At 36.1% G+C, this 25594-nt stretch overlaps 1 protein-coding gene across 1 annotated transcript in view; it reads right to left on the bottom strand.

Moving 5' to 3' along the window:
* Window positions 1–25594, bottom strand: part of ADAMTS6 (ADAM metallopeptidase with thrombospondin type 1 motif 6) — a 153961-nt gene that overhangs the window by 13956 nt on the left and 114411 nt on the right. The window contains exons 18-22 of the mRNA XM_037374274.1: window positions 25038–25118; window positions 20035–20198; window positions 18224–18362; window positions 7450–7579; window positions 3708–3912 (exon numbers count right to left, since the gene is read on the bottom strand). Of these exons, the coding sequence (XP_037230171.1) occupies window positions 3708–3912; window positions 7450–7579; window positions 18224–18362; window positions 20035–20198; window positions 25038–25118 (719 nt within the window). The remainder of the gene's footprint in view (window positions 1–3707; window positions 3913–7449; window positions 7580–18223; window positions 18363–20034; window positions 20199–25037; window positions 25119–25594) is intronic.

Raw genomic sequence — 25594 nt, 5'->3', positions numbered from 1 at the left:
CAGAACTAAAAAGCATCAGTAGGATTTAACCAAAAATTTATGTCTCCAAAGCAAATGCAAGACAAAATACCCAGACAAACAAAACCAGGAAAAGTCATCCACTATGAAATGCTTCTAGAATTTTTGACTCATTTAGTGGAAGTCATGACTAATGGTAATATGAATGCAAACCAAATGTACTTGTCTGATAAGGCTCAAGAAATCCTCAGATTATTTTTTGCCATGTTATTTTACTATCTGGAAAATTATAAAAGAAGTTATTTATAGAGGGCAGAATAATTCAGTCAAAGCTAAACTATTGCAAAGCATGAAAAAGTTTATGGTAAAACTGACATTGCCTGAGAATGGCTACATTCCACTGGGCAACAGACTGTTAGCTTTAATTAGTATTTGATAAAAGCACTTTTATGTTCTCCTAAGGACTTTCTTTAATGTGCATGTTTACAAAATGTTTTTGTTTCTTTGACCAAAAAGATACAGAACTTCTTGTTAATAATTACTGAAGACTAAAAAATTAGTACATGTGTTCTACACTTGTTTGATTTGTATCACATACTGCTTCTTTTGAGTATGAAAACAAAACTTTAGAACTTGCATTCCAGAGAAAAGTACTAAGGTTTGCCATTGGTTTCAATGGAAGCAGTATTCAACTTTTCATTTTTTGAGTTCACTCTTGTTTTCTTTTTCATGCTTCTGTCAGAAATTAATAAAATACATATATAAAAATGTTTTGATATATATTAGCACAGGATCTAATACATTATATTTCTGGGAACCCTGCACAGAAAAAAGCGCTATTTTTCTCATTATATTAAAATGGTATCATGAATCAAGACAGTTTGCCAAGTTACACCAGGCAAAATTTGTATCAGAAAGAATTTGGCACTTCTTCACAATCCTGATTAAATACCATCACAACCAGGAGCTTAGCAGAGCTTGAATCTTTAGACAGAATGATTTTGTTCAAAATTATAACACACTCCTGCTGTATAAAAGGCTGGCAAAAAAGCCTTAAAAAATTGTTGACGCTTATGAGGGTGGCAATGTTAAAAGCTCTAAGGATGATGCATTAGTGAGCAATGTCTCAAGGAGGTAGCTAAAGGGTAATAGTATATAGCCAACACATATCTATGGCTCTATAACATCATATGGATACTATTATTTGTTAGTACTGAGATGATGTCTAGATATTCCAGTTGGAAATAAAGTACTGTGAAAATGGATGCAAAGAGCTTACAAACTATCAACAAGAGATGTGGTATGACAGTCTTCAACTGAACATCCCCTTCCACTCATCCATTCTTTCCTTCCCTCATTTCCGCTTTAAGTCAGATTCCTTTTCAAAGAGCTGGAATACACTGTACCTTTTCAAGTAGCGACAAGGACACTTCAATACCTTTTCTGTCTTGATTTTCATGCCCTACCTCTTGTGTGAAATGCTGGCTACCAGTGGGGTAAAAAAATACTGTTCTGCATGTAGATTCACTGTGCTGTTTCTATGTTTCTCGAGGTCCTGATCTACACTGAGAAAAGTTGCTAAAAGAAACTGCTTTTCTACAGGTTTCAGGACACAAAGCTGACAACTTTTTATAGAACTGATTCTAAAAAATACCTGTTACCTTAAACTGAGTAAAGCTAGAGACAGATAGAGGTATTGTGTAGGAATGACCTACCTGTTTTATGATAGTGGATTATTAATAAAACCTGGTACAAATAACAGGAGATTCAGAATATAAGCAAAAGTATCTGCCTGATAAATTAATGAAAACAAGAAAAAGTATCTGCCTGATAAATTAATGAAAACAAGGAAATTTTAAAAGCTCACATTGTATTTTAGAAGATTTTTCATGGATTTAAAAGCTTTTTAAAATGGCATTTAATTCATAATTCCTTATAGAACAAAGCCAGTTGAACAGTACAGCAAGTTGACACATTTTCCTTTTGTTCAAAGAAAAATAATGGGTACAATAATAAAATAATAATAATAATAAAATTGTCTACAAAAGTAGTTTCTTCAGCTAAGAACAGATGGAGATTATGCAAGCATGAAATTCAGACATCAAGACAAGGAACAACAACAGCTTCCATGGCAGTTCACAACACTGTAATTTAAGACATGGATATTACTACTTTTAAGTACTGCCACTAATGCTTAGACTATTATTAACAGCAGATTGAATTCCCATTCTTGGAGATATTAGAAAGCTGTCTGGACATGGTCCTGGATAACTGGCTCGAGGTGGCCCTGCTTGAGCAGAGAGGGTTGGACAAGATGACCTTCAGATGTCCCTTCCAACCTCAACCACTCTGTGATCTCATGAACTATATTACCTGCATTAACAAATTATGGTAAAAGCTGTTCTGTACCACTTCTGTGGGTGTTCACAGTGACTCTAGTAGGCTTCCTTCTTTATGCCTTGAAATTCCAGAGACTCTAACAACTTTTGGAGCTAAAAGTATCTGTATGTAATTAATATGTGATAGCTGTGGAACAAAAGAAGCTTATTTAGGGTATGCTGATACACTGTAGGTTATGGTTATTTTCATTAGAGGCAGGAAATAAAAGGATAAGGCACGTGTGAAACCTCCTCTAACTCTAGTAATCCATTTCCAGAAAGACAAATTCAAACTGAAACATGAAAGCAGAATGTGATCAAGATTAATTAATTGCTGATGAATAATAGCTGGAAAGGAAGAACAGCTGTTTCATGTAACAAAAGCAAACAGGTATAAACTGGCATAGAACTAAACATTAGAATGCTTCTTGCAATTCAAAGATTGAAGTTCAGGAAAAGTTTTCCAAAAAGCAGTGGGACAAACCTCCAAACTAACTAATTTTAAAACATAATTTAATCAGTTTATGAAAGCAATTATATGATATGGCTGCATTCAACAACAAGGACACAGATATGGCAACTCAGGAAATCCTAACTTGTAAGTAGTTCAAAGGGTACTCCGAGATAAAAAGTGGGGTGAGATGGGAGTCCAGGATAGCAAGGATCTGAAAAAAATATAAAGACATTTTTTCACTCTGATTTGCATGTGATGCAGTCCCATTCAAATGAATCTGCCTTTCCTTCCAGCTGCACTGGTTCACATTCTTCACACTTAATACCTGAATCAGTATAAGGTATAGTGTAAGTTTGGCTTGCACTTTAAGACCTATCACCATACTTAATGAAAGATGTTCTCTCTTTAATAAAAAGAATACCAACTTTTAGGTCTGCCTTTTGAGGTATGTTCCTAAGAATGTGATGCTTTACATCAGCACGGTTACTTCAGGAAAAAGAAAAAAACCAACAAACAAACAGTCTGTTCTGGCTTCTGATATGGTAAACCTATCATCTCTACTATGCAGCTACTTGCCTGTTCAAAAATCAATGGAAATGGAAATTGCTGTTATCTTTAAGACAATTATCTCGTATCAAATGGCTATTCTAGGGTGTGTGTGTTTCATTGGGGTTTTTTTACTACTTTACTATTCTATTTTGTATTTTACTATTTTTCTACTTTGATTAATAAAACCAGGTCATAACTGTTTGACAAACATACAAGGAAAGAATAAAGAAAAAACTGCTTCGGTATTAAACCTATGAAGTTTTGCATTTCTTATTAATGCTTTACAAAGTAGTAATAGAAAATATACTAATCTTCAGTGATCAGAGTTCCTGTCTCCGCTATGAGGTAACACAGCAAAATTGCCTTACTTCTGACCAGTCCAAAGCAACCCACTGGGGAGGACAGGACTGATTGTTACAGGGCTCTTTTTCAACAGGCCGGTGTGTTAAACAGTTGGTATTGTCCAGTGTCTCCTCCTCAGAAGGTCCAATCTTTCTGATACAGAGAACTGTCCGTGAACGCATTCCTCCATCACAAGTCTTACTGCATTCTGACCAATCCCCTATAAACCACCTGGACAGAAAAAGTTAGGAGACTCAGTTAATGTATTTCACAAACAGAGTGGATAACTGCGCAAACCCAAAATCCAAATAGTTTAAATTACTAAACCCAAATAATTGTTAATAATGCATGTATTCACAGTGAAACAAAATAGAAACTTACAGGTCTTTTACTGAGTATTTTAATTTATGTCACACTGCAATTATATCTTCCAATAATACTACTACTTTGTGTTTTTCTATAGCAGCAACTTCCAGCCTAGGCTACTAGTTAGAAAGGAGTGTTCAGCCTGACACAGCTGCAGCTATCTAAGCAGATTTGCACAAGACTTGCCTGAAATTATTTCTCTGAAAGTGGTTAACAACTCGAATTGTTTGGGAACCACTACTGTAGGTTACAGCACAAGTTAAAAGCCAAGATAGTTGCCTCTCTAGTATCATTACAATAAAATATTTTGATCTCAGAATTCGGCTTTCTGAGAGTTAATTCTCATGTTTCTATACTTTTTTATAAATGCAAAATATTCTTACTAATTAGAGTAAATACATTAAAGCATTTGTTAATCCTGCTGTGACATTTTTTGTTTCGTGTTTTTTTTCCTACTGATGAATGGTTAATGCAGCTCAGTTCACTGGAAATCTCTCTTCACGCTGTTGAGCACATTTTGTCTTCAGGATTTCATACTCTAATCAGATGCACTCGTCTGTATTATCCTTGCAAAGGAGGAAGGCTAGCATACTATCAGATGTTGCCAACATGACAAAAATGCCAGGTGCCAGTAGTCACCGTGCACATTCCTTCCTGGAGGTATGCTTGGAGCTGCCTCATAAGATCTGTCATTTTCTGATGCCTTTGTCAAAACAAAACATGCTGCTATCCTGTCTTGTGTTACAGAACATATATTCTAATATGAACTAATAGGAATTCTATATTCTCTCAATACAGAAATGCAAACGAATACGCCACATTCTGTCATTAATTTTGCAGCAAAAGAGAATCGAATTGTGATTCTTTGCCACCAAACTTATGCTTTTACCACAGTAGGGAGAATCAGAAGCTCTTCAGAGCTTTGGAGAGGCTGAACTGTTAAATTTTTAGTTGTTACTATGATTTACTGAAGTGCATTCTCAGGTACCTTTTATGTTTATACATTACAACAAGAAAGTGTTATTCATAATTCATATTACTGAGTTACCTGTATCATTTCTTGAAAACTGGAATTTTAAGAGTTATTATCACAATAACAAACAAAATACTGTGAACAAACACAGTCGCTGCTGCTGCTGCTGCTCAGGGACATCAAGTATAATGTAACTGTCATTTCAGTTAGAGTAACATTATAATAACCTTTGGAAGACACCACATGGGAAACAGAATTATGTTAGTTGAAAAAGGAAGTACTTGGCCACTCCATGTAAAAGAGTAAGTCTTACTGGGTGACAAATAGCTCAGCCAAAAGGGCTAAACTTCTTTGGGTAACCATCTGTTACCTGAACAGCTTTCTTCTAGACTACTTACACGATCAGGAATCAAGAACACTTTCTTAGGAGTTTGGCACTTTGTATTCACCCTGTGAGGAACATCAGAATGGAGGCAGATGTGGGCTGAACTGCTCTGACATACTCAAGCAGATGCTGATTAACACACACCACCCCCTTTCTAAATCTTGATGACTTGAGTTTCACCATGTTGATCAATGTCCCTGCTGTACTGGATGCAGAATGCAGAGGTGTACTGCTTTGTAGGATGGGAGGTGTGTGGTGTGTGTGTTCCTGTTTTTTAAATAATGTCAGTGCAAAAAAATAAAAATTCATATACTTAAAAATATGTCAAACATTTAGTATGTAATATAAATACCTACAGCAAAGTTAGCGTCGCCTCAAGATTCTTCTGTCATTCTTGCCTTAAGAATGGTCCCCAGTTCTACTCTAAGCACTATGCACCACATCTGACACACCCTAAGAAACTGCTTCTATCTTTTTACTTACAATGTCTGAGCTGCTTTGAGTAGTTCAGGCTAGTTTGGAATAGCTATGTTAACACTACTTTTTGAAGTGCTAATTTTTTAATAGTTAAGCCACACAAAGGAAGGTATAGGGATGTGTTTGGTAAAAAGGAACTGACCAAACACGACCACTTCACAAGATCTGCTCTCAGGTACATGCCACGACAGTTTAGTCAGCACACTTAGAGCCATACTAAACAGTGTTACCCAAACAGAATCTAAGTGCACAGCCTTGCAGAGGAAACATCTATTTACAAATAGACTGTGGGGCCAATGATTTAGACCTACTTTAGACCTGTTTGTGAGGCAGCACATTCATGTTAAAGCACACTCATAGTGAAAGCAGTGTAATGGCTTCACTTCTGTTTATGTCAAAGGAGTTTGGTACGTGACACGTGAGTAAGTGTAGAAGACATTGCTTTAACATCCTGCAACTAGTCACCATACCAGGGAAGCAGCTGATACTCCAGGAGGAAACTGGTTTCATGAAGACCTGTTGCAATGTTAATGCATTATGGTCTTGTCTCATTTCTCCCAGTGTCCTTCATGCTACAATTTTCCAATTTCTAAGAGATATTTAAAAGAGACCAAGTACTTCTTTATTGTCTCTACATTTAATCAGCATTAGTGATTTTCATGCACAATTAGAATATAGTAATAGATTATCAGCAAACTAACCAGAGCCTACGAATCAATGAACTGTTGTATTTGTTCCAGTTTTTCCACAAGTTTTGTCTCAAAACATAAGAAGCTGCTGTACACATGCTGAAATAATTTTCTAGTGCAAAATATCACGACTGTTTCTAAACAAGTTTTGTAGCAAGATTAAGCTACGCTATAGGTCCTTGCCAAATTTTGTTATTGAACAAATGAGCTGATGTGGTTTTAATTATGTTTTCAGTATATAGCATAGCTATCTTTCAAAATAAAACTAAATACATGCAAAAAAGTAGGTACCTATTCTAAAGGCACACAGCATTACTGTACAATACTCAGTATCCTGGATGGAATGTTGTGTGACAAAATAATTACCAGTAAATGGTTTGTTCTGTTGAGAATTCTCTACATTTGCCATCTCTCATGTGAACACTTAAACCCAAATTTCAATATAACACACTTAAAAATATGGCAGACATTCAATATGTAATATAAATATCTATGGCAAAGTTAATCTCACCTCAAGATTCTTCTGTCATTCTTGCCTTAAGAATGGTATCCAGTTCTACCCTGAGCGCTATCACCACATCTGATACTTACACCTTAAGAAACTGCTTTGCTAGTATCTTTTTACTTACAATGTCTGAGCTTCTCTGTGTAGTTTAAACACCAGTGTTCTTCAGTCAGATCAGGCCTCCTCTAGGTCAAAGTATGTATTTTCCACAACTGATTTCACAGGAACAAGAAACCATAAACCAAAACTACATATCTTGTCTGGTAAGACAGGATGCTAATACTAGATCACAATTTTATAGACATTTGGTCAACAGGATTTATTATAGACTACAAAGATTCTTCTATCTATGCAAAACACATCAATGACTTACTCAGGTGGGCAAGGCTCAGTGTTGCAGGCTCTTTGGTTTTCTGGAGGCTTACTGTCAGGGTCACAGTAACTGTTTTGTACAATGGAGCTGTCATCCAGCCTTTTACACACCACCTCTTGTTTCTGCACACCTTGGGATGAAATGAAACACCATTAATTAATCATTCTTGCTCTTCTTCTACTTGTTGAGTAAAAGTGTATTTCACCTATTGATTATTAATCCTTCCATCCCACTTTAACTGGATGAATGCTGCAGGGGTGTGAATTCCAATTGACTGAATGCCCCTGACCACAATAAATCTTTCATTTGCCTTCAATTTTAGGCCACCCCATTGAGAGAAGATTATAAAATGCTGTTGTTTTCTAAAACAAAGGGAATATATTTATAGATTTACTAACAGACTGTTTTTATTTGTATATTGTACAAAATCCATTTTCTGTCTGCCCTCCTCTCCCAGTAAAAGACACTTCAATTTCCAAAGAAAACATCACCAAATAGAATGTGGTCACACTTCAATGGAGAATTATTGGTTTTGTGCTCTGCTTTAAAATAAACCAGCAATACTGGGAAGCAGTATTGCATTTTTATACATGTTATCCTATAAACATTTCCTTCATTAAAAAAATAGAAGTATTATTCATTCTGAAAGATGCAGTTTCTCTCTGTGAATGCTCATTTTGTCTGGCACTCCCAGCTCCTCTCTCACTGTTAATCCTCAACAGGGCAGCTCAGACCTCATTATCATTCCCAAAATATAATGATGTAACGCTGCCAAGGCAACATAAGTAGTGTATTAAGCAGAACTTCTGATTTTTAAAAAATAGGATCTAAAGAAAGGCATTAAAGAACCATTGATATGGCAGCAGTGTACCTCAGAGAACTGTGAAGAGTAGTACATGAGGCCTCCCCCTCTCTTTTTAGAACAAACTGTATAATGTTTGCTAACATAAAAAGACCTGTGGATCTGCAATTCATTTGCAGTTCTTATCAAACATGAGTAGTCATAATACTGAAATAACACAATTATTTGTATGAGAAAAGTTGCAAAAAGCCTTGAACTTTTCATAAATACAGAAGCAATTATTTAACTTCTTAAAAAAATGAAATGTGAAAATTTCATGAAAAAAAATTGTAAGTGAAATGCTTACAATTTCATAGGGATTAAAAAATCCTGGCTTCAAATATCTGCCAACTTTACTTCACAGCCTTGTCTTCATTTTAAGACAAGCTTTTTATAGGAGGTAGACGTGCAGTAGTAAAATTAATTACAGAAATATGTTTTTCAGACACTAAACATCCCACTAAAAACATGGAAATTGTTTCACCAAATATTGGAAGTCCTTTTGCTCATTTTAAACAATAGGCTGCCGTTATTTGTTGGTTCCAACTTACCTTGTAATTGTTTATTTTGTTATTAATTATTGACAAGAATCAAATCTCCTACTTGTGTTCCCAAAATGTGACTTCTACAGAAGTAGTAACTTCAGGTATTTAATTCCAACAATGAGTCAAGCCTAGCCTTGAGATGCCTGAAGTTTGGCCCACAGCGCATCCTGCTTGGTTATGAACAGAAATCTCCAGTCTACACACATGTGAACTATCTTCACGACATTACGTGCAAAGGACATGGGGCAAATGGTAACCTTTTCTGTGAGTTTTGAGGATGGCCTGCACTCCCCCATGAGGCTGCAGATGCAGGAGTGAAGTACAATCCCTTCTCACCCTGAGGGGTTGCCTAATTCCCATGAGCACACGTTAACTTTTAAGACTTAGTTGTTAATTTAGCTAAGGTGGCAAGACTATGAATTATAGTCCGTAGATTATGTCTAGTTTTTATTCAATTACGGTCTGATGTAAAATGTCTAAATCATCTTGAGATCAAGGATGAAAATCCATACGTGCCCATGCTAGATTAATGTCTTATTTTCTGGCTACAGATTAAACCCCTTCCTTTTCTTCCTGCCACAAGCCCCATGAATCTTGCATCCCTGGCTGCACTGTGGCCCAGAAAACTTACTTTCTCTTTCCCCATCCTCTTCAACTCCTCAACTTCCTATGGAACATAGTTAAGAGTACTCTTCTGGAGATATATTCCCAGCTGACACCTCTTCAGTCTGCAGTAGGGAATTGCTACTTTAATAGGTAATTATCATGGCATCCTGCAGAATATGATTGTTATCCCTCTCGTAAAAATACAACCTTTTTAATTCAAATACTCACAGTAAACCCAGCAGTCTGGATCCTAAGCACATAATGTTCCATGTGTCCTCAACTCTAATGTTCATGTACCTGACAAGCAGGAGGAGTTAGATTCATCACTCAACGTACTACTTACAGGATGCTTGCTTAGCAGGTGAGAACTTTGTATCAGCCTTCAAAATCACCTGCCTCCTCACCTCACTTCAAAATCATTAACCATGTTGAGACCAAAGATGCCTAAATGCTGGAGACTTCACTCTACTGCAGTACCTAAATCCAGAGTCCAGAGCTTTGCTGCTGGGCTATCTCCTTTCTGATTACAGCTACACACAACCTTCACAAAGCAGGCACTTTAAATAAGGTTGTGTGTAATCTCACATGCCTGACATCTCAGGTTATCCATAAACTTCACAATATTTTTAAAGTAAGCTTTATTTATAACAAAACATGATTAATATGACACATATGTCTTACAGGTGAGCCATTTGCTCCTCTTTCTACATGTATCTGGACACCACATTAGACAACACTAGGTACCACTGAACCATGTGGAAGGCTGCCATATTTGTTGGTTCCAAGTGTATCCTACATACACAAATCTACATGAATAAGGTAAAACGAAAATACCATTTTTGAACAGTAACCAACCTCAATTTTTTTGCTAATTTTCAATTTGTGTGCTTTACATGTTGGAAAAAAATAATTTTGCTAGATAGATAGGTCCAGCTGGAACTGAGAAACAACTCAACTCATTAGCATGGGGAACCCTCAAGGGCCAGAGGTACATGCCTCCACAACTGGTGGCCGATTGTGTTAACATACAGATATTCTCTTCCACATATTCACCCATCAGGTATCAAAGACTTTGGTGCTTCATATAAAGATGTTCCATATATAGCATCCTCAGAACCTAATATTTCCATTACGTGAAATGATATAAGCAGAAATTCAGTGAGATCTTGCCTGTAAGGGCAATTAAATAACTTTGGAAGACAGGAACTTGGAACATACAACTAGAAGTAACACCCTTCTATTGCTGAGAACCACTCTATGCAACCCCCTTTCATAAACTGATCAAATTCCACTTCAAGCCCAGGTATATTTTTTTTCTCTGAATTTCACACCTGTGACTAAGTATTCCAATTTCCATTCTAGGTGCACTAAATGCCAAATTAATTTTTTAAAGTCAAACCAGTTTTCTATTCAAGTAACTTTATTGTGTTAACCAAGTCAACTCTTGCAGTATCTGTGTTGTTAGATACAACATTCCTTTGGTCAGCCTCACAACCTGTCTGTGTGTCTGCTCATACCTGAGTTTATTACAGCCACAATACCAACTGTTCCCAGTACTCCAGAGATTTTACTAGTGTCTTATCCAGTGTCATTAATACTTTTAAATAAATACATCCTAAAATTATCATGACTATCACATATCTCAGTCTTCCCCATACTTTTCCTAGCACTGCACTGTCAGCAAATTACATCAGAGCTTTCTACTTATTATGCTGAAAACCAAGAAAAACTGAAGTCTCATGAGCCATGTGAAAGGCCTATAAGAAGCCCACTAGGCTCACTGCCTTTTGGACCATTAATTTACATTTTGATCATGCATGCCTCATCCACTAAGCTTTTCTAATTCTTTTTTAGGTGTAGGTGACAACAAATACCTTAAGAAAGTCTAGATCAACAAACATACTACATTTCCTTAGTCTAGAATATTAATTATATATTAAAATATATCTAGTTAGCTAAGCATGACCTATGATTTTACACTTTGCCCCATTTGTCACTTACTTCTAGACCTTTATACTTTTCAAAATTTCAAATCAGCTAATAGTTCAATGTTGGTACAGATTTATACATATATATATATATATACACACACATACACACACACAGAGAGAATGAGAGATTATTTTCTTCAGTTCTCTACTCTTTTAATACTGTTTTAGTAAAGAAAAGGCATATAAACTGCATCACGAAAGAGAGAGAAAAATGTTTACCAGATGAGGGTCTCCTTTATAAAAATCTTCCTTTGGTTCATAAAAAATAAGTGGAAGATCTAAATATCTGAGAAGCTGTGACAAGATGATTCACTTTAAATCCTATAATCTATGCAAACACTGCCAACAGATGAGAATAATTAAAATCAACCTGAGTAGGAGTATTTCTTTTGCAATTTTCTCTCAGACTTCACCATGAGAAGCAATAGTATTCAAAAGGTATAGCTGAACAGCAACGCTATAACATGGCAATGTTAGATGACACGGAATTTATGTTCAACTCTGATGAATAATCATTTATCCTTTCTATCACAAACTGCCTTAATTCTCTTGGTGGCTGATAAAGTAGGATGAATATTGCCTTCATAAAGATATTTCACTCAAATATAACTGCTTAAAAATAGTAATTCATGCACACTCTAGGATTAAGCATTTTAATGATGCATATCATTCTCACAAATATATATATGGAATAACATAGATGTTAATGTTAACCTTTCCCTGAATTTGCTACTGGCATCAGACACATTTCCTTCTAGACTTTGGCTAAAAATTGGCAGCCTCGATGAATGAATTTCTGAAGAGCTATGTAATAAGAAAGTGTTCTGAAGTACTACGAACACTTAGTATCATTGTGCTCAGTTTAAAAAAAAATTTAAGTCAGACATGTTATTAATTGAATGTTGGTCTGGTAGCATATCACCCATAAGACAGTATTCACCACTATTCACTTACACATTGAAGAATCTTTAATCCATGCTAGGCGATATATTACCAAATTTTAAAGTGTTCTGCAGCATCTTGCCACATAGTACGTAAACTTTATGTTACTGCAGTCTAATTACAGTGTTATTTAAAAATATCTCAGAAAAAATGCAGATTCTGAGTTTAAGACAAGGAAAAGAAATGGAAAAACCTAGACATACAGTTTTTATCCAGACAACAGCTACAACTTGGTTAAGCCCTGTGGGCCTTGAAAAAAATCTTTTTAAATTATCAACTCTTCCCCAAATACATGGTCTCTCTTAAAATAATCTAAAAAGCACAGCTAAACAAGTTCATTTAAACTCTTGGGGGAATAATTACAAGCAGTTAGACAGAAACACCCTGCTTTCAAACCTACAGATTTATAGTTTATAATAAAAGACATAAAATGTCCTCATGACTGGTCAATGCAAGTCTAATAGAAAACAAAACTTCAGTGGTTTAGTGACCATAATCTCCAGAGAACTGAGATGTTTTGCAGATTTCAATTCACAAATAGTCTGCATGACTTTCAGCAGCCAAATTCTAAATTACATTTTATTCTTAAATTAAAATTTCAGGCATGTAAATGCTGTATCTATTTATAAAAGCAATCCCAAAAATTGTGGTTTGCGATTGCAACAGTTAATTATAAAGATGCCAGTACCAATATATTGTGAATCCTGCATCATTAAAACTAGTGCATGCTGGTTAACCCAGACATACTTTCTGAGCTCACTCATCAGATCACAAGATGTTCATCACAGAGCCAAACTTACATTCTCCTTGAAGAGAGCAAGTATGTTTTATTTGTCTAAAGACAGTTTCATAATTTGTCTGAAAGGCATGAAAGGAAAACATCGTAGGCACCACTCGATAAGAGTGATGAGCAGTAAAGAAAACTGGATGGCAATCAATTCACTTATAATATTATACTACCTGAATATTTCATAAAAACTCATTAATATCTAGGGCATTCAACTTATCTAGAGATGAACTCTAATAAAATGAATGAAATCAAAACCCCCGTTTAGTATACCTGGTAAATTCTAGATAATAAATGCTGTCATTTGTTGCTAGAATTTATTAAGCATGGAATATATGAAGCACATAAGAAATTAAAAAAAAGGGGGGGCATATACATTTAAAAATAAAGTATACGAAAATAAAAACACAGAGAAGGATTACTTTTTTTCCTTTGTGGCATTTTTTTAAACAATACCACCAGCAGTTCACTTCTTAATACTACTTATGAATCTGGACAGTCATACACTTGCCTTTGGAAAGCTACAAGGTAACATGTAGGAAAAGACAGGCATGCAAGTAAATAAACTACTATTCTGTGATCTACAAGTGATGTATATCATCCTTTCCCATTTTAGCACTTTATTCTTCTACTATTTCTATATATCCTAGTTTTCCCTTTCTCAGACTTCCTCATTACATAATAACAAGGTCCTTAAAGAAAATACTCATTTTTTTCTGAATTCCAGCAAATTGTTCATCCATCCAACCCTTCTGAATTCCCTGTGTTCTCTCCTCTCCCACTTTTCTCTGTATAGATGAACTTGCACTATACATGCTGGTATTTTCTGGCAGTGTTCTACTGTAGTCTTGTCCAAGTCTGCCACCATCTATAAAGACCTATATGAGATAGTAACAAACTTCGCTTCTGAAATCTCAGGAGTAGAGCAGCTGGTGGTGAATATACAGGAAAAAAGGGAATTAATATGAAGAATGTATGTAGCTAAGTTTTACATAGTATTTCCAGAGAGGAAGAACTAGCTCAGATACTATAAAACTGTATTTTAAAGACAAGTTTTTCAATATAGAAATATAGGTCCTAGTGTACAAAAAAGAAAAAAAAAAAAAAAGCTGTGATTCTGGTATTCCAAGTCTAAGAACAGATACCAAGAGATATTAGAAATTAATGGAATTATATTCTCATCTTACATATGAGTACATGAATCCAGGAAAATAAAAAGAGTTGTTTATTACCAGGCAAGCCTTTTTAACTACCTGCTAAACCTGAAGAACCTATTTTTAGAAAAACTCCAGAAAATATCAAAATAAATCTCAGACTTTGGAAACTTAATTTGTGTTCAGTTCACACGGAACATGATGCTCATTGTCAGAGACACCATGAAATACTTTTTTCTTTTCTCCTTTAACATGAATGACACTAAATACAGTTTATAATCTCTCATGAAAGAAAGACTCACTTCCTTCTGGTTTTTTACATTCAATTTAAAAACATAACTTTATTTCACAGACTTTATCTCCTAGACCACTCTGTGAAGGACACAGGGGGATAGGAGGCATAATGTCTGCTGAGCAAAGAGTCTGTTGATTTCAGGTGTCTGATTGAGTTTTCAGAATATTTTGCTTTATACACACTTCATGCAATGATGAAATTCATTGCATGCTTCAGAGGTCAGACACTCCAGAGAGGTACCCATATAATGATTAACTGATAATTAGCAAGTAGGACTCTTAATGTATGCTTTGAGTTTTCAGCATCACATGAGAACCACACAAGGGAGGTAGCAAATGGAATCCAGAGCTCTGGCAACACATTGAGCTGTTGTAAGCAGGAAACCCTCCTCCTCATTCTATTCTGCAAAATAGGCCCTAGAACAGAGGTCCTGCTTGAAAATTCAGAGCACTTTTCGCTGTTCCGATGTAACTCATCAGCACAGCAGAGATAATACAGAAATCCAGTGGAAGAGACAGCATATTACCATCTAATTAAAGATTGTAGGCTGCTCCTAGCTTGCTCTTAGCTTGCTCCTTGTCTCCTGACTGCCCTAGTTACCCCTTCTCCAAGACAAGGCCCACAAGCTCTAGAAACAGCTGAATGCAGTGGATTCCTCTCAAAATACTATGAAGAAGAGAGTGCACAAAGATTGGACACTTCTGCAATATACAATAGTCCAAAACCAATTTAATCTTTGCACTGCCAAAATGCTGCTGTAGCCTAGCTCTGCTTCATGACATTCAACACATACCGTCAAAATTCACAATACAGAAACGTCATTTTAGTGGGCTGTAATGCAGTTCTCACTTTTATATTTTAGATTCTTTGAATTAAAAAACATACATCAAGTAGTAACTATGTTTTAAAAGACACAGACTTGGTCAAATGATATGCAATGCAGATACAGTCAGTCTGATTTAGAGAGAACTAGACTTTAGTGTGGAATGGACATGAACTAGCCTGTGACACAGCCTCAGCAAGTCCCTGCTCAACTGGTCCTTCTTCCACAGAACAGTCACAACGACAGAAAACAATTAAAGATTCCATAGTCATCCTTAATTCTGTCATTTCCTAGCTTATAAATACTTGCAAATTTAATGTTCTTTTAAGACAGTATTTTAAGTGTTACCCAGACAAAAAGACATAACATTAAAATATAGATGCAGACATGTTCAGAGGTGGACAGAAGTTAAATGTGTGGATTAGAATTTAGATTTACCTATAGCTTTGACAAAAACCTGTGTCTTGATATAAAAGTATATCTGGCTCTATGTCATCTTAGCCTTCTTGGATCAAGACAGAATATCATATGATCAAACCTTGATCAGTCCACATACAACAGCTGAGCTACACCTGCCAAGAGGCAGGAAAATGTTGATGCCTTTAACTTGTTCAGTCTGTCACAAAGTCCCTATATAATTTTTTTAACCTCATAAATAAAAATAATTTACATACTAATATTCCTCACACATGTTTATTGTCCTTTTTTACTTCCAGTGAGAAATTCTTTAACTGCTTAGTATTTTGTTATCCTTTGATGTAAGGCAAAATTTCTCTCCTAAAGATGCAGAGTTCCAAGTAAACAGAACTCCAGTAATGAACTTCATAACAAATTCTACAGAAATAAAAAAAGTCATGCAGTGGTTTCATTTCTAAGTTTTTTCAACATTTCATATTTGTATCAGCCAAATCTTCCAGTTACAGTCTCTGTCTCTGCAACTTTTGTCTCCCTTTTCTTTCTTCCTGACTCAGCTCCTTTTTACAATTGTGTCTTCTTTTGGCATATGGTGAAAGATGTTTCATAAACTGGGAGGAACAGCAAGTACTCATATGAAGAAAGTATATACAGTTTTAACATGAATTATAGTTACAAAGAAATATTTACTCCCTGAGTACAGAGCTCAGTGAAAATAAGCGACCAAAGTATACCCTCATACTCAAGCTGAACGAAAGGAGAGCAAAGTGCCTGGTTTAGCTACTATAAGCTACTGAAGAAAATCTTCCCCCCAAAAGTTCTAAATTAATAAATGTCTGCAATTTTCAGGGATTCACAAGTCTTCCCTTAAAAGTTAATTAATCAAGTCAAAATGTTTTCATCTAGGCAAACACTCATCCCTTCAGAGCCATTTATTTTTTCCATGGCATATTGTGAATCTATGAAATGACAATGACCTGCATGACAGATCAGTGACTAAAATTTTGTCTCTACCCAAATCAATGGGAGTTCTCCTATGACTTCAAAAAGATCACTAACTCATTGCCATCATAAAATAGATTTTGGCAGTACTTTTAAGGTTCTGATACTTGGAACTGTATTTTGCTATGAGCTAGGCACTTCCCTTCTTCATACTACTTTAAAATATTCCTTTTCCTACCAGATTCACCATTACTGAAAAAGTAGTTAAAAAAGCAGTATGCCACCCAGGAATCCAACAGATGAACAATAAGAATAACAGAGCAAGTTGGCACCTTACTCCATTTTGTTTCAAGACTTTGTCTAATTAGCAGCACAGAAAAGAATTTGTGCTGTCCTTTGTGTATTACATATGGCTAAGCAAACAGCAGCATTTAAACAGCTAACAACTAGTAACAGCCACAGCAGTTTCCAGCAGAAAAGAAAGATGAGTCATGACAGTTCTAAACATGAACACCTTCAGTAGCCAGAATAAAAAAGGACCAATATTTGGTCCAAAGGTTCTTAAAAAAATATAGTGTGTTCCTCTTGCTATGGGCAGTGCACAGTGCAGGAGAAAACTGAAATTCTGAGATGGATTTAAAGCACTCTCCCCTATCTTCTGAAATAGACGTATGTTGGGGAGATGATGCAGTCTCCAGAGAAGAAAGATACTGTTCACACAGCACTGCTACTCACCAGTCCTTGCAGCAGCAATGGTGTTGGCTTTGAAGGAAGCCAACTGTCCTGCTCTACCAGCCACAGGTAAAGAATTGCATTGGTGGCCACTAGAGGGAGGATTAGGAATACAGTAATTTGTGGGCGAAAGGCACCCATGATGCATCACACGGGTCAGCCTACAAATCCCCCACTGCTGCCAAAGGACAACAATTCTCAGATACTGCTGTGGGCTGGGAAGTAAAATCCAGTTGTTACCAGCTGCTACAGAGGAGCTACCAGTATGCATCCTAAACTTTGGCGGCTGAAGGATAGGAGGGCTGACTAGGATCATGTGAAGCATACCTACAAACCCACAAAGACACATCCCTTCATTTACAGCTGCCTTATTTGTCTTCTGGTTTTTAATCTCCTTACTCAAAAATTCTGATGTCCTTTACCAAGGAAGCTCCTGTAAAAGCAAACAAACCAACTTCAAGAGAATCTCAGAAGAAGCATCAGCAAAGACACACTGTGACAAGATACACTGTGTCTAACAAAAACATCTCAACATATTAAATGTACTGGAAAACAAAATCTGTTGTGAGAAAATGAATGTTTTCACTACAGTAAGGTTGAGGCATGTCTGAAAGAAACGTTTTCAATTAGTTACCTAGATAATTATGTAAAGTGTATCTTGCAATTCAGTTTACCCTGTAGCTTGTCTGCCTGGTGTCTTACCTCCAGCACAAGTGGCAGAACATTCTGACCAAGGCAGGTGATTCCATGCAAAGCCAACTTCATTGTCTCCACTGCCAGTGCGAGAGATGGGAACATTGAATTTATACCTTATACCCAAATTTTGTTCCTGTAGCAGAATCTGTAGTTGAAAACAACTGGTTATACCATTAAAACAGGCAAGCAGAGGGCAACTACAGTGACATTTAATCTAAGTATATGTTAAGTCCTGCGGAAGGGAAAAAAGTAATAAGGGAAGCCACAGTAGTTCTTTTAGGTATTCCCAAAAGAACTGGATTAACTTTTAAAACATATACAAAAGAAAAGCATTGCTGTCTAAGGTGAGCTTTGTCTTCTCCCCCTAACTTGTCAGTTCTTTATTCTTGACATAATTGTTCTAAAAAGCCAGTTTTCATAAAATTAATGTCTTAATGGGAATTAACTTGATAATTGAATAATTATGCAAGGTCAAAGTTGGTTAAGGGCATTACTGTGCAAACATGCAACAGTCCTCATGGAAATCTTGCGAGGAGCAACCCACACAACAGAACCTAGCTCTGCCATTATTTGCACTTTCAGTGACTATAGTAACAGTAATAATAGTAACAGCAACAGACTTGCTGAGATCATTGTTTTCTCCTAATGCAACAGCCAATAGCATTAGCTTGGTGGAATCACACCTGTGCTTCCTTGAAAGGAGTAATCAAAACTCTTGCTGCAGCCACATCACTGCAGGTGATACAGACAGAAGTGCAACAATCACCATGAGTTTTTGTCTAACCTAAAGTGAACTGCACTTCCACACACCACCTGTCCAACACTACCCTTTTGAATCTATATCAAACATTTTCTTTCTGTTGCTAATAATGTATATCATGTTAGATGCAGCGATCTGACACATCTATCTTCTGTGAAATTTTTCAAAGGCATATCTGCCCATCTCCATCAGAGAAAAGAGCAGAGAACTTTTAAGTAAAAAAGTCAGTGGCATGGGCTGAATAAGAAAAGGCACTATAATCATTGTGTAACTCATTCCATATGGATTATTTAGCTTATCCACACCTACAGAAAGAGAAAATAGGATTTGGGTGTTTGAAAATGCTGCCTAAAATGTGACTATCCACTCAACAATCATTCTATACACAAAAATACTCCATCTGGCTCAAGCAATCCCTGGACTGCAAATCTGGCAGCTGGCAGAATACACTGGGCAAGCATCACCTTGGTTTTATACTTCTCAACACAGTAGCACAACAGCAGGCTCACTATTGCTGCTCTCAGAGACAGGGTACCAGGATCCCAGCCTCACCTTCTATTATGTTCTCACATTTTGTGCTATCTGTTCAGAGCAATGTATGTCACAGCAACACAGTTTAACATGGGTCAGATCACGATACTCTTGTTGTGGCAAGAGTATACTTCACACTCAGGCTAGGCTTAAACCCACTGACAAGCACAGAACTGTCAGGAACTGTCATGCTGTATCTCAACCCTTCCATGTATCAGCAGTATGCAGAGGTACAATGTATGTCCCACACGCAATTTAAGCTACCGTTATGCTGAACGACACTTAACAGAGATGGGGCATTTCCTGTGGCATTTCCTGGTGCTCTTCTGACTTTATTTTTGCTTACCACAATGTTTGCCAATTTTGAAAGGTAAAGCTGTGTTAAAACATAAATGCAAAGCTGCAGCTAGGCAGGCTGTATGGTCTTTGAAAACACAACTTATTTTGATTTCATTCATGGCCTTTGCTTTTCTCAGAACATGAATACATATTTCAAATTTCAGAAATACATTAATTACAACTTTACCATGACTATGAGATTTTCTGAAGTAGGGCCCAGTGCTTCCAAAGACTCTGGTTCATCTGTTGGCCTCTTGTAATGGAAAGCTGTTCCAGCAACATCAAATTTCCTTGGCCAGTCAATAGTCCAGGCACCATTAATATAGTAGTCATCCTCTTCAGATTTTAAAGCTTAAAAAAAAATACAAGCCACCTAAAAATTGGAAGCAGCATTTATAATGGAGAAGCCATTGCAAATTAATCTACTAATCTGTTAGAAGTACATGAGCTTCAGCTCCATGACATGATTTTTTCAAGCAATGTAAAGTCTTTTCTTTATTGTCAAAATATCCCTTGTGCAGTTTGACCATATTCCTCTGCAATAATCTTCAATGTGCAGATACACTTTTCAGATTTCAACATGCAGATGCTATATGGAACAAAACAGAATGCCTCATGCAACTTGCAATATAACTTCAAATCAATATATAGATATATAAAATAAATAAATGTAACTTTAAAATTGAGACCATGTGCAATGGATGCTGTTCTACATAAGATATATGTAGGTCTTAAATGTATAATCAATTACCAACATAATTTTTAGATTAAGAAGTTGGGGCATAGGATAGGGTATCTCAGATAATGTGCAGACAAAAAAAAAAGAGAAGGAACATTGAGTCTGACATATGGTGCCAATCACTTCTTGCTTTGCTGCCTTAGTCCACTGGGGTTATATATAGATAGATAGATAGCTTACATATAGGTGTTTTATATACATAAAATCTATACCTTATATATAGAGACAAGATATATAGATATTTCTACTACAAACCCAAATGATAGCTACTTAATTTGATAAAATATTGTATTATTCCTATTTTACAGCCTTAAACCATAAAAGCACTATAGATACATCAAATTTCTTAGCTAACCAACTAATTAGGCTGGGCAAGCAGATATTATTCAGGGATTTATATTGCTCAACTATATTAAAATACATTTCTAAATACAAAACTGTCTTTGTGTTTTAAGGTGAATAGTTCTGTTAATTAGATACTGACTTCTTGACTTTAGGTGAAGATTACAGTTATTCAGCATTCGTGTTTACTTTAAATAACATATGTTCTTAAAGGGAAAATAATGGTTGGAAATACGTGGTCAAACAGCCATGTCATTTTCGAGACAAATAATTGACTTTACTAGATAGGCAACAAACGTCACAATCATAAGGAATAAGATAATTTACCATCAAGTTTTATTCTCAACTTCATCTGTGTGGACAGATGGTTTACCTTAAACAGTTAGGGAAAATGTCTCAATGATGCTCGAATTTTCTAAAACTGATCAGACAGCATTCATATGAGCAGGAGACAGTTGGAGAGGTGGTATGGTTCTGCTGGTGACAACCACATTTGGCAGGTATTAGTAACCATTTCCATCAGCACCATAAGGCCTGAAAAGGAATGTCTTTCCAGAGCATACATCTTACTCCACTGACTTCTCTGGATTTACTTTGGAAACACTCATGTAGAAGAAACTAGCTCTGACACATTCATTTACCTGGAATTCTCAAAGTAATTCCGATTCCTTATTGTCTATATAGGCTTTGTAGTACAAGAAGGAGATTTTTTAAAAAGTGAATGTAGGAGACCAAGACAAATTGCAAGCAGTACTGTACTAAAAGAAAGGAACAGTACTTCACTGTTTATCTATTTTGCATAGGTATATAAAATAACTATGTTACGGATGAACATCAGAATTTTGTTTTATCGATGGTCCTATTGCACATAGCCAAAACATCTATCCGTCCTGCTTTTATAAAATCTAGCTTATTTAAAAGAAATTTGTAGGGCCTTCCAAAGCTACCAACACATACTGAAGTCTCTCATACTGTGCCACTCAATCCCAAATGTTTTCTTGTCAGTATATCTAGTATCTACCAAGAGCAAATATTGAATTACTGTATTATTTGAGACACATAAACAACTACAAATGAGACATACAAATAAGCACAAGAGAATTAAACATCCTCATACATGTTTACATAATTAATAATTGTGAAATTATATGCTACCAATTGTATGTATTCTATATACACTTCAACTAATGTATATCCAGAAGCAAAGCCATTAATTTTTTACCTGTCAAAGAAAGATGCATTTGCATTCTGTAAATAGATTTACCTAATTTCAGCTGTTACACATAGGTGAAAACCACACTGTTGTAAACAGCATTCCAATGATATAATTACATGACAACGATGACACAGTGGCATACTACTATTAGCATGTAAGACAGAAGGAACAAGTTAGTGTCCTCATCAAATAGTTCATGGGAACTTGACATTACAGGAAGCCCACAGAAAATTAGCACACAACACCCTGTTGTGTAAGGGGATTATAAGGGAAGATGTCACCCTGGATCAAGCCATTTACAGGAAGGTAACAGCATTACTAAATACATGTTTTTTTCAGCAGCCTGGAAAACAGGCAGTTTTGGGTTTTTTTGCTGTTATTTGGAGTTATTTGCTGGACAGCTCAGTGCAAAATACTGAATTATTTATACAGCTGCAAAAATGTGCTTTTACTTTCACAACACTAGGAGCAATAACTGGTGCAGAAATGACAGCCAGAGACAGGGGGACGGATGACAGGTGTTGACTGAGCTAACTGAATCACGAAATGTCTAATAGCAGCCTAAATTTGAGGCCATGGCTTGTAAAAGAACTGGATCTTAGTTTAAGGAACCATGGGATGTTTGCTGCAAGTTAGTTTGAAAGCCTGCAAACTGAAAAGAAGAAACTTTGAAGTCCATGTGACAGCTACCAAGGAAGAAGGTTCTATTCTTCCATTTTTTTGTGTATTTCTGAAAGGAGAAACTGATTTCTTAGGCTGTGGTCACATATCTGGCAGCAGTGCATGCAAAACAAAACATAGTAATATGTGTAAATGAGCGGAATCAGTTCTCTAATCTCATTCACACTGTGGCCACAAAAACAAAAGTCCTGGAAAACAAAGTGAACTCTATACAAAGACAGGGAAGGAGCTGTGAAGTTGATACTGCCACTAAAGAAATACCCATAATACCCTTGATGTATGTATTTTAACGTAATAAACTAACTTTTAACTATCACTCTGATTGTATGGTTCTTTTAAGGCAGCAGAAAAATTTGAAGCCTTGCTTTCCCAAGAAATTGGTGATCCTAAAGTAGTGATCTGATTCACACTCAGAGAACAAAGAATCCCTTTGTGATGAAATGGATAAATGTGATGAAATGGATAAAATGAAAAGGACCCTGCAACTTAGAAAGATTAACTGTCGTTAGGATCCAATGGCACCTGTGAATGTTGGAAACAGAAGAAACCAGTGAAGGACAGGAATCCCCCAATTGTGTAGTCAGGGCTGCTGTGGCATGAAGCAGAATAGCAAGGAGAGAGCCTGAAACTCAGAAAACTCCTCAAAATTGTGACAAGCACATTAAAAAGTGTTTATGTACCGCTTTACAGGTTTAGATCTCTGGCCAGATTAAATACCAATGAAGTTGTATTTTTTATTTAAGCCAAAAAATTACATTTTTCATTCATTTTATACAGATGGTGCCAATCTAAATGCTTTTCCAAATCACTTTCCTCTGCTTATGATACAGAGGAATAACAAAATTATTTGTAGTAGCTAAGAGTTATCTTATTTGTTCTGGTTTTCAGCTGCCCATGGAATAGTTCTTAGCAGAAAATGACAGTGATAGGATGCACTGTGTGCCTCTCTCCCACGACATCTGTTTGAAATGTCAGTATAGGATATATGGGCAACCTTACCCACAGTATATTTTGACATAGGGGAGAGACCATGGGAATGTGATGCTGAAAAAATAGTAAGCACTCTACTCCTGGAGTACCAGTGTTGTTATTCCCACAGAATAGAAGGAGACTGATTAACTGCTGAACTACAAAAGGGTAGGGGCAGGCAGGATGAAGGCATCCAACAGTAAAAGGTACTTTTATTATCAATATAATCAGCTTAGGAATTAATGTATCCAGGAGGACAGTTGCCCTTCTAACACACACTTACAGGCATCATATTCCTTTACAACATGTTAATGTTATATATATCAACTACATAGAGTACAGAGTGACAAAAGTAGGCTTGTCATCCACTGTTTAGCCTAACAGGCAATAGCTTTTGGTTGTGTTATTCCGTTAGTTTGCTGTACAACTAATCAGCTCTGTAATCTACTTTTGACTAAATAAATGGGTTTCTTGCACTACTGTGAACTGACTGCTATGCAAAATAGGGTACAGGGAATTCCAGAAATGCACGTTGTCTTGAGTTCAATGAAGCCAAACTTGTACATATCAGTATTAAAAAAACAGAAATCAAATTTAACACAGTCTTTAAAGAAAGGCATAATTATTTGGGAATTTAGATTTAATTCTGTGGTTCACAACAGGCTCTCTGAATGACCTCAAATAAGCACCTAGTTTTTCTGCAGCTCATTTTCCTTATCATTCAATAGGGATGGCATTTAGTCCCTACAACACAGCAACACAGAAATACTGTGGAATTATTACATTAAACCGTTTGAAGATGAGGAGACAGTATTCTTAGCATTTCAGTAACTATGGCTGTTGAATAATCATTCCAAGAACAAAATAAAGTTTTAAAACAGCGTAAGCCCCCAAGATCAGAGACTTCCCAGATGGAAGATACTACCCCAAAGTGGGAGAGTACATCACTTGAATGTTCCTCATCCACTTCAGGTCAGGTCTGACACTGTAACTATAATGAAATTGACTTGATTTTGCACTGAGTGGACAAGGAAGAATCACCGTGTATTTTATTAGCTGCATTCAGAAGAATACATCCTAACCAACTGCTGGAACTGTCTGATCACAATCTAATATTAACAGCTAAAAATTTCCTCTGCTGCTTCTACTATGTGTATGGTTTGGCCAGACCAGAAAATGTACCTTCAAATCACAACATAATCTCTGACTTAGTAACAGTCTGTGATTTCAGCCATGGTCTTACCAATGTAATTCTTTGACACTGCCACTTCTCTTACTTCAATGTGCACAGAACCTCTTGGAATTTGAATCACTTCCATATAGCCTATAAAACAAAGGTAAATTTGTTTATGTTGACAAGTATTAGTCATTAAATTAAACATTAATAAATTATTTACTAATAAAAGTTACTATGACAGATGGGATTCAAATGTACTTGAACATTTTATTTCACATGATATAGAGGAAAAGAATAAATTTCATCCAAAGATTTGAAAGTGATAGCAAGAACTTAAAAAAAGGAATTCCTGACTGTGTGCTAAGTGCTAATACAGTCTTTTCAACAGTGTATCAAGGAAATTAACATATAAAATGACCTTAGGATCGATCATAGGATAATTCATGTTGGAGAAGACATTTGAAAGCCATTTGGTCAAACCTGCTACAAGCAGCATCAGCTAGGAGATCAGGTCAAGTTACTCAGCACTTTACCCTGCTGGGTAGTAAGAAACTCCAAAGATAGAAACTGTACAAGCTTTCTGGGCAACCTGACCCTCTCCTGGACTGCCCTCCTTGGGAAAA

Source organism: Falco rusticolus, chromosome Z (genome assembly GCF_015220075.1).
Source record: "Falco rusticolus isolate bFalRus1 chromosome Z, bFalRus1.pri, whole genome shotgun sequence".
Classification (NCBI taxonomy): domain Eukaryota; kingdom Metazoa; phylum Chordata; class Aves; order Falconiformes; family Falconidae; genus Falco; species Falco rusticolus.
The sequence above is the reverse complement of the archived record's forward strand: the minus strand, read 5'-3'. Positions and strand labels throughout refer to the sequence as shown.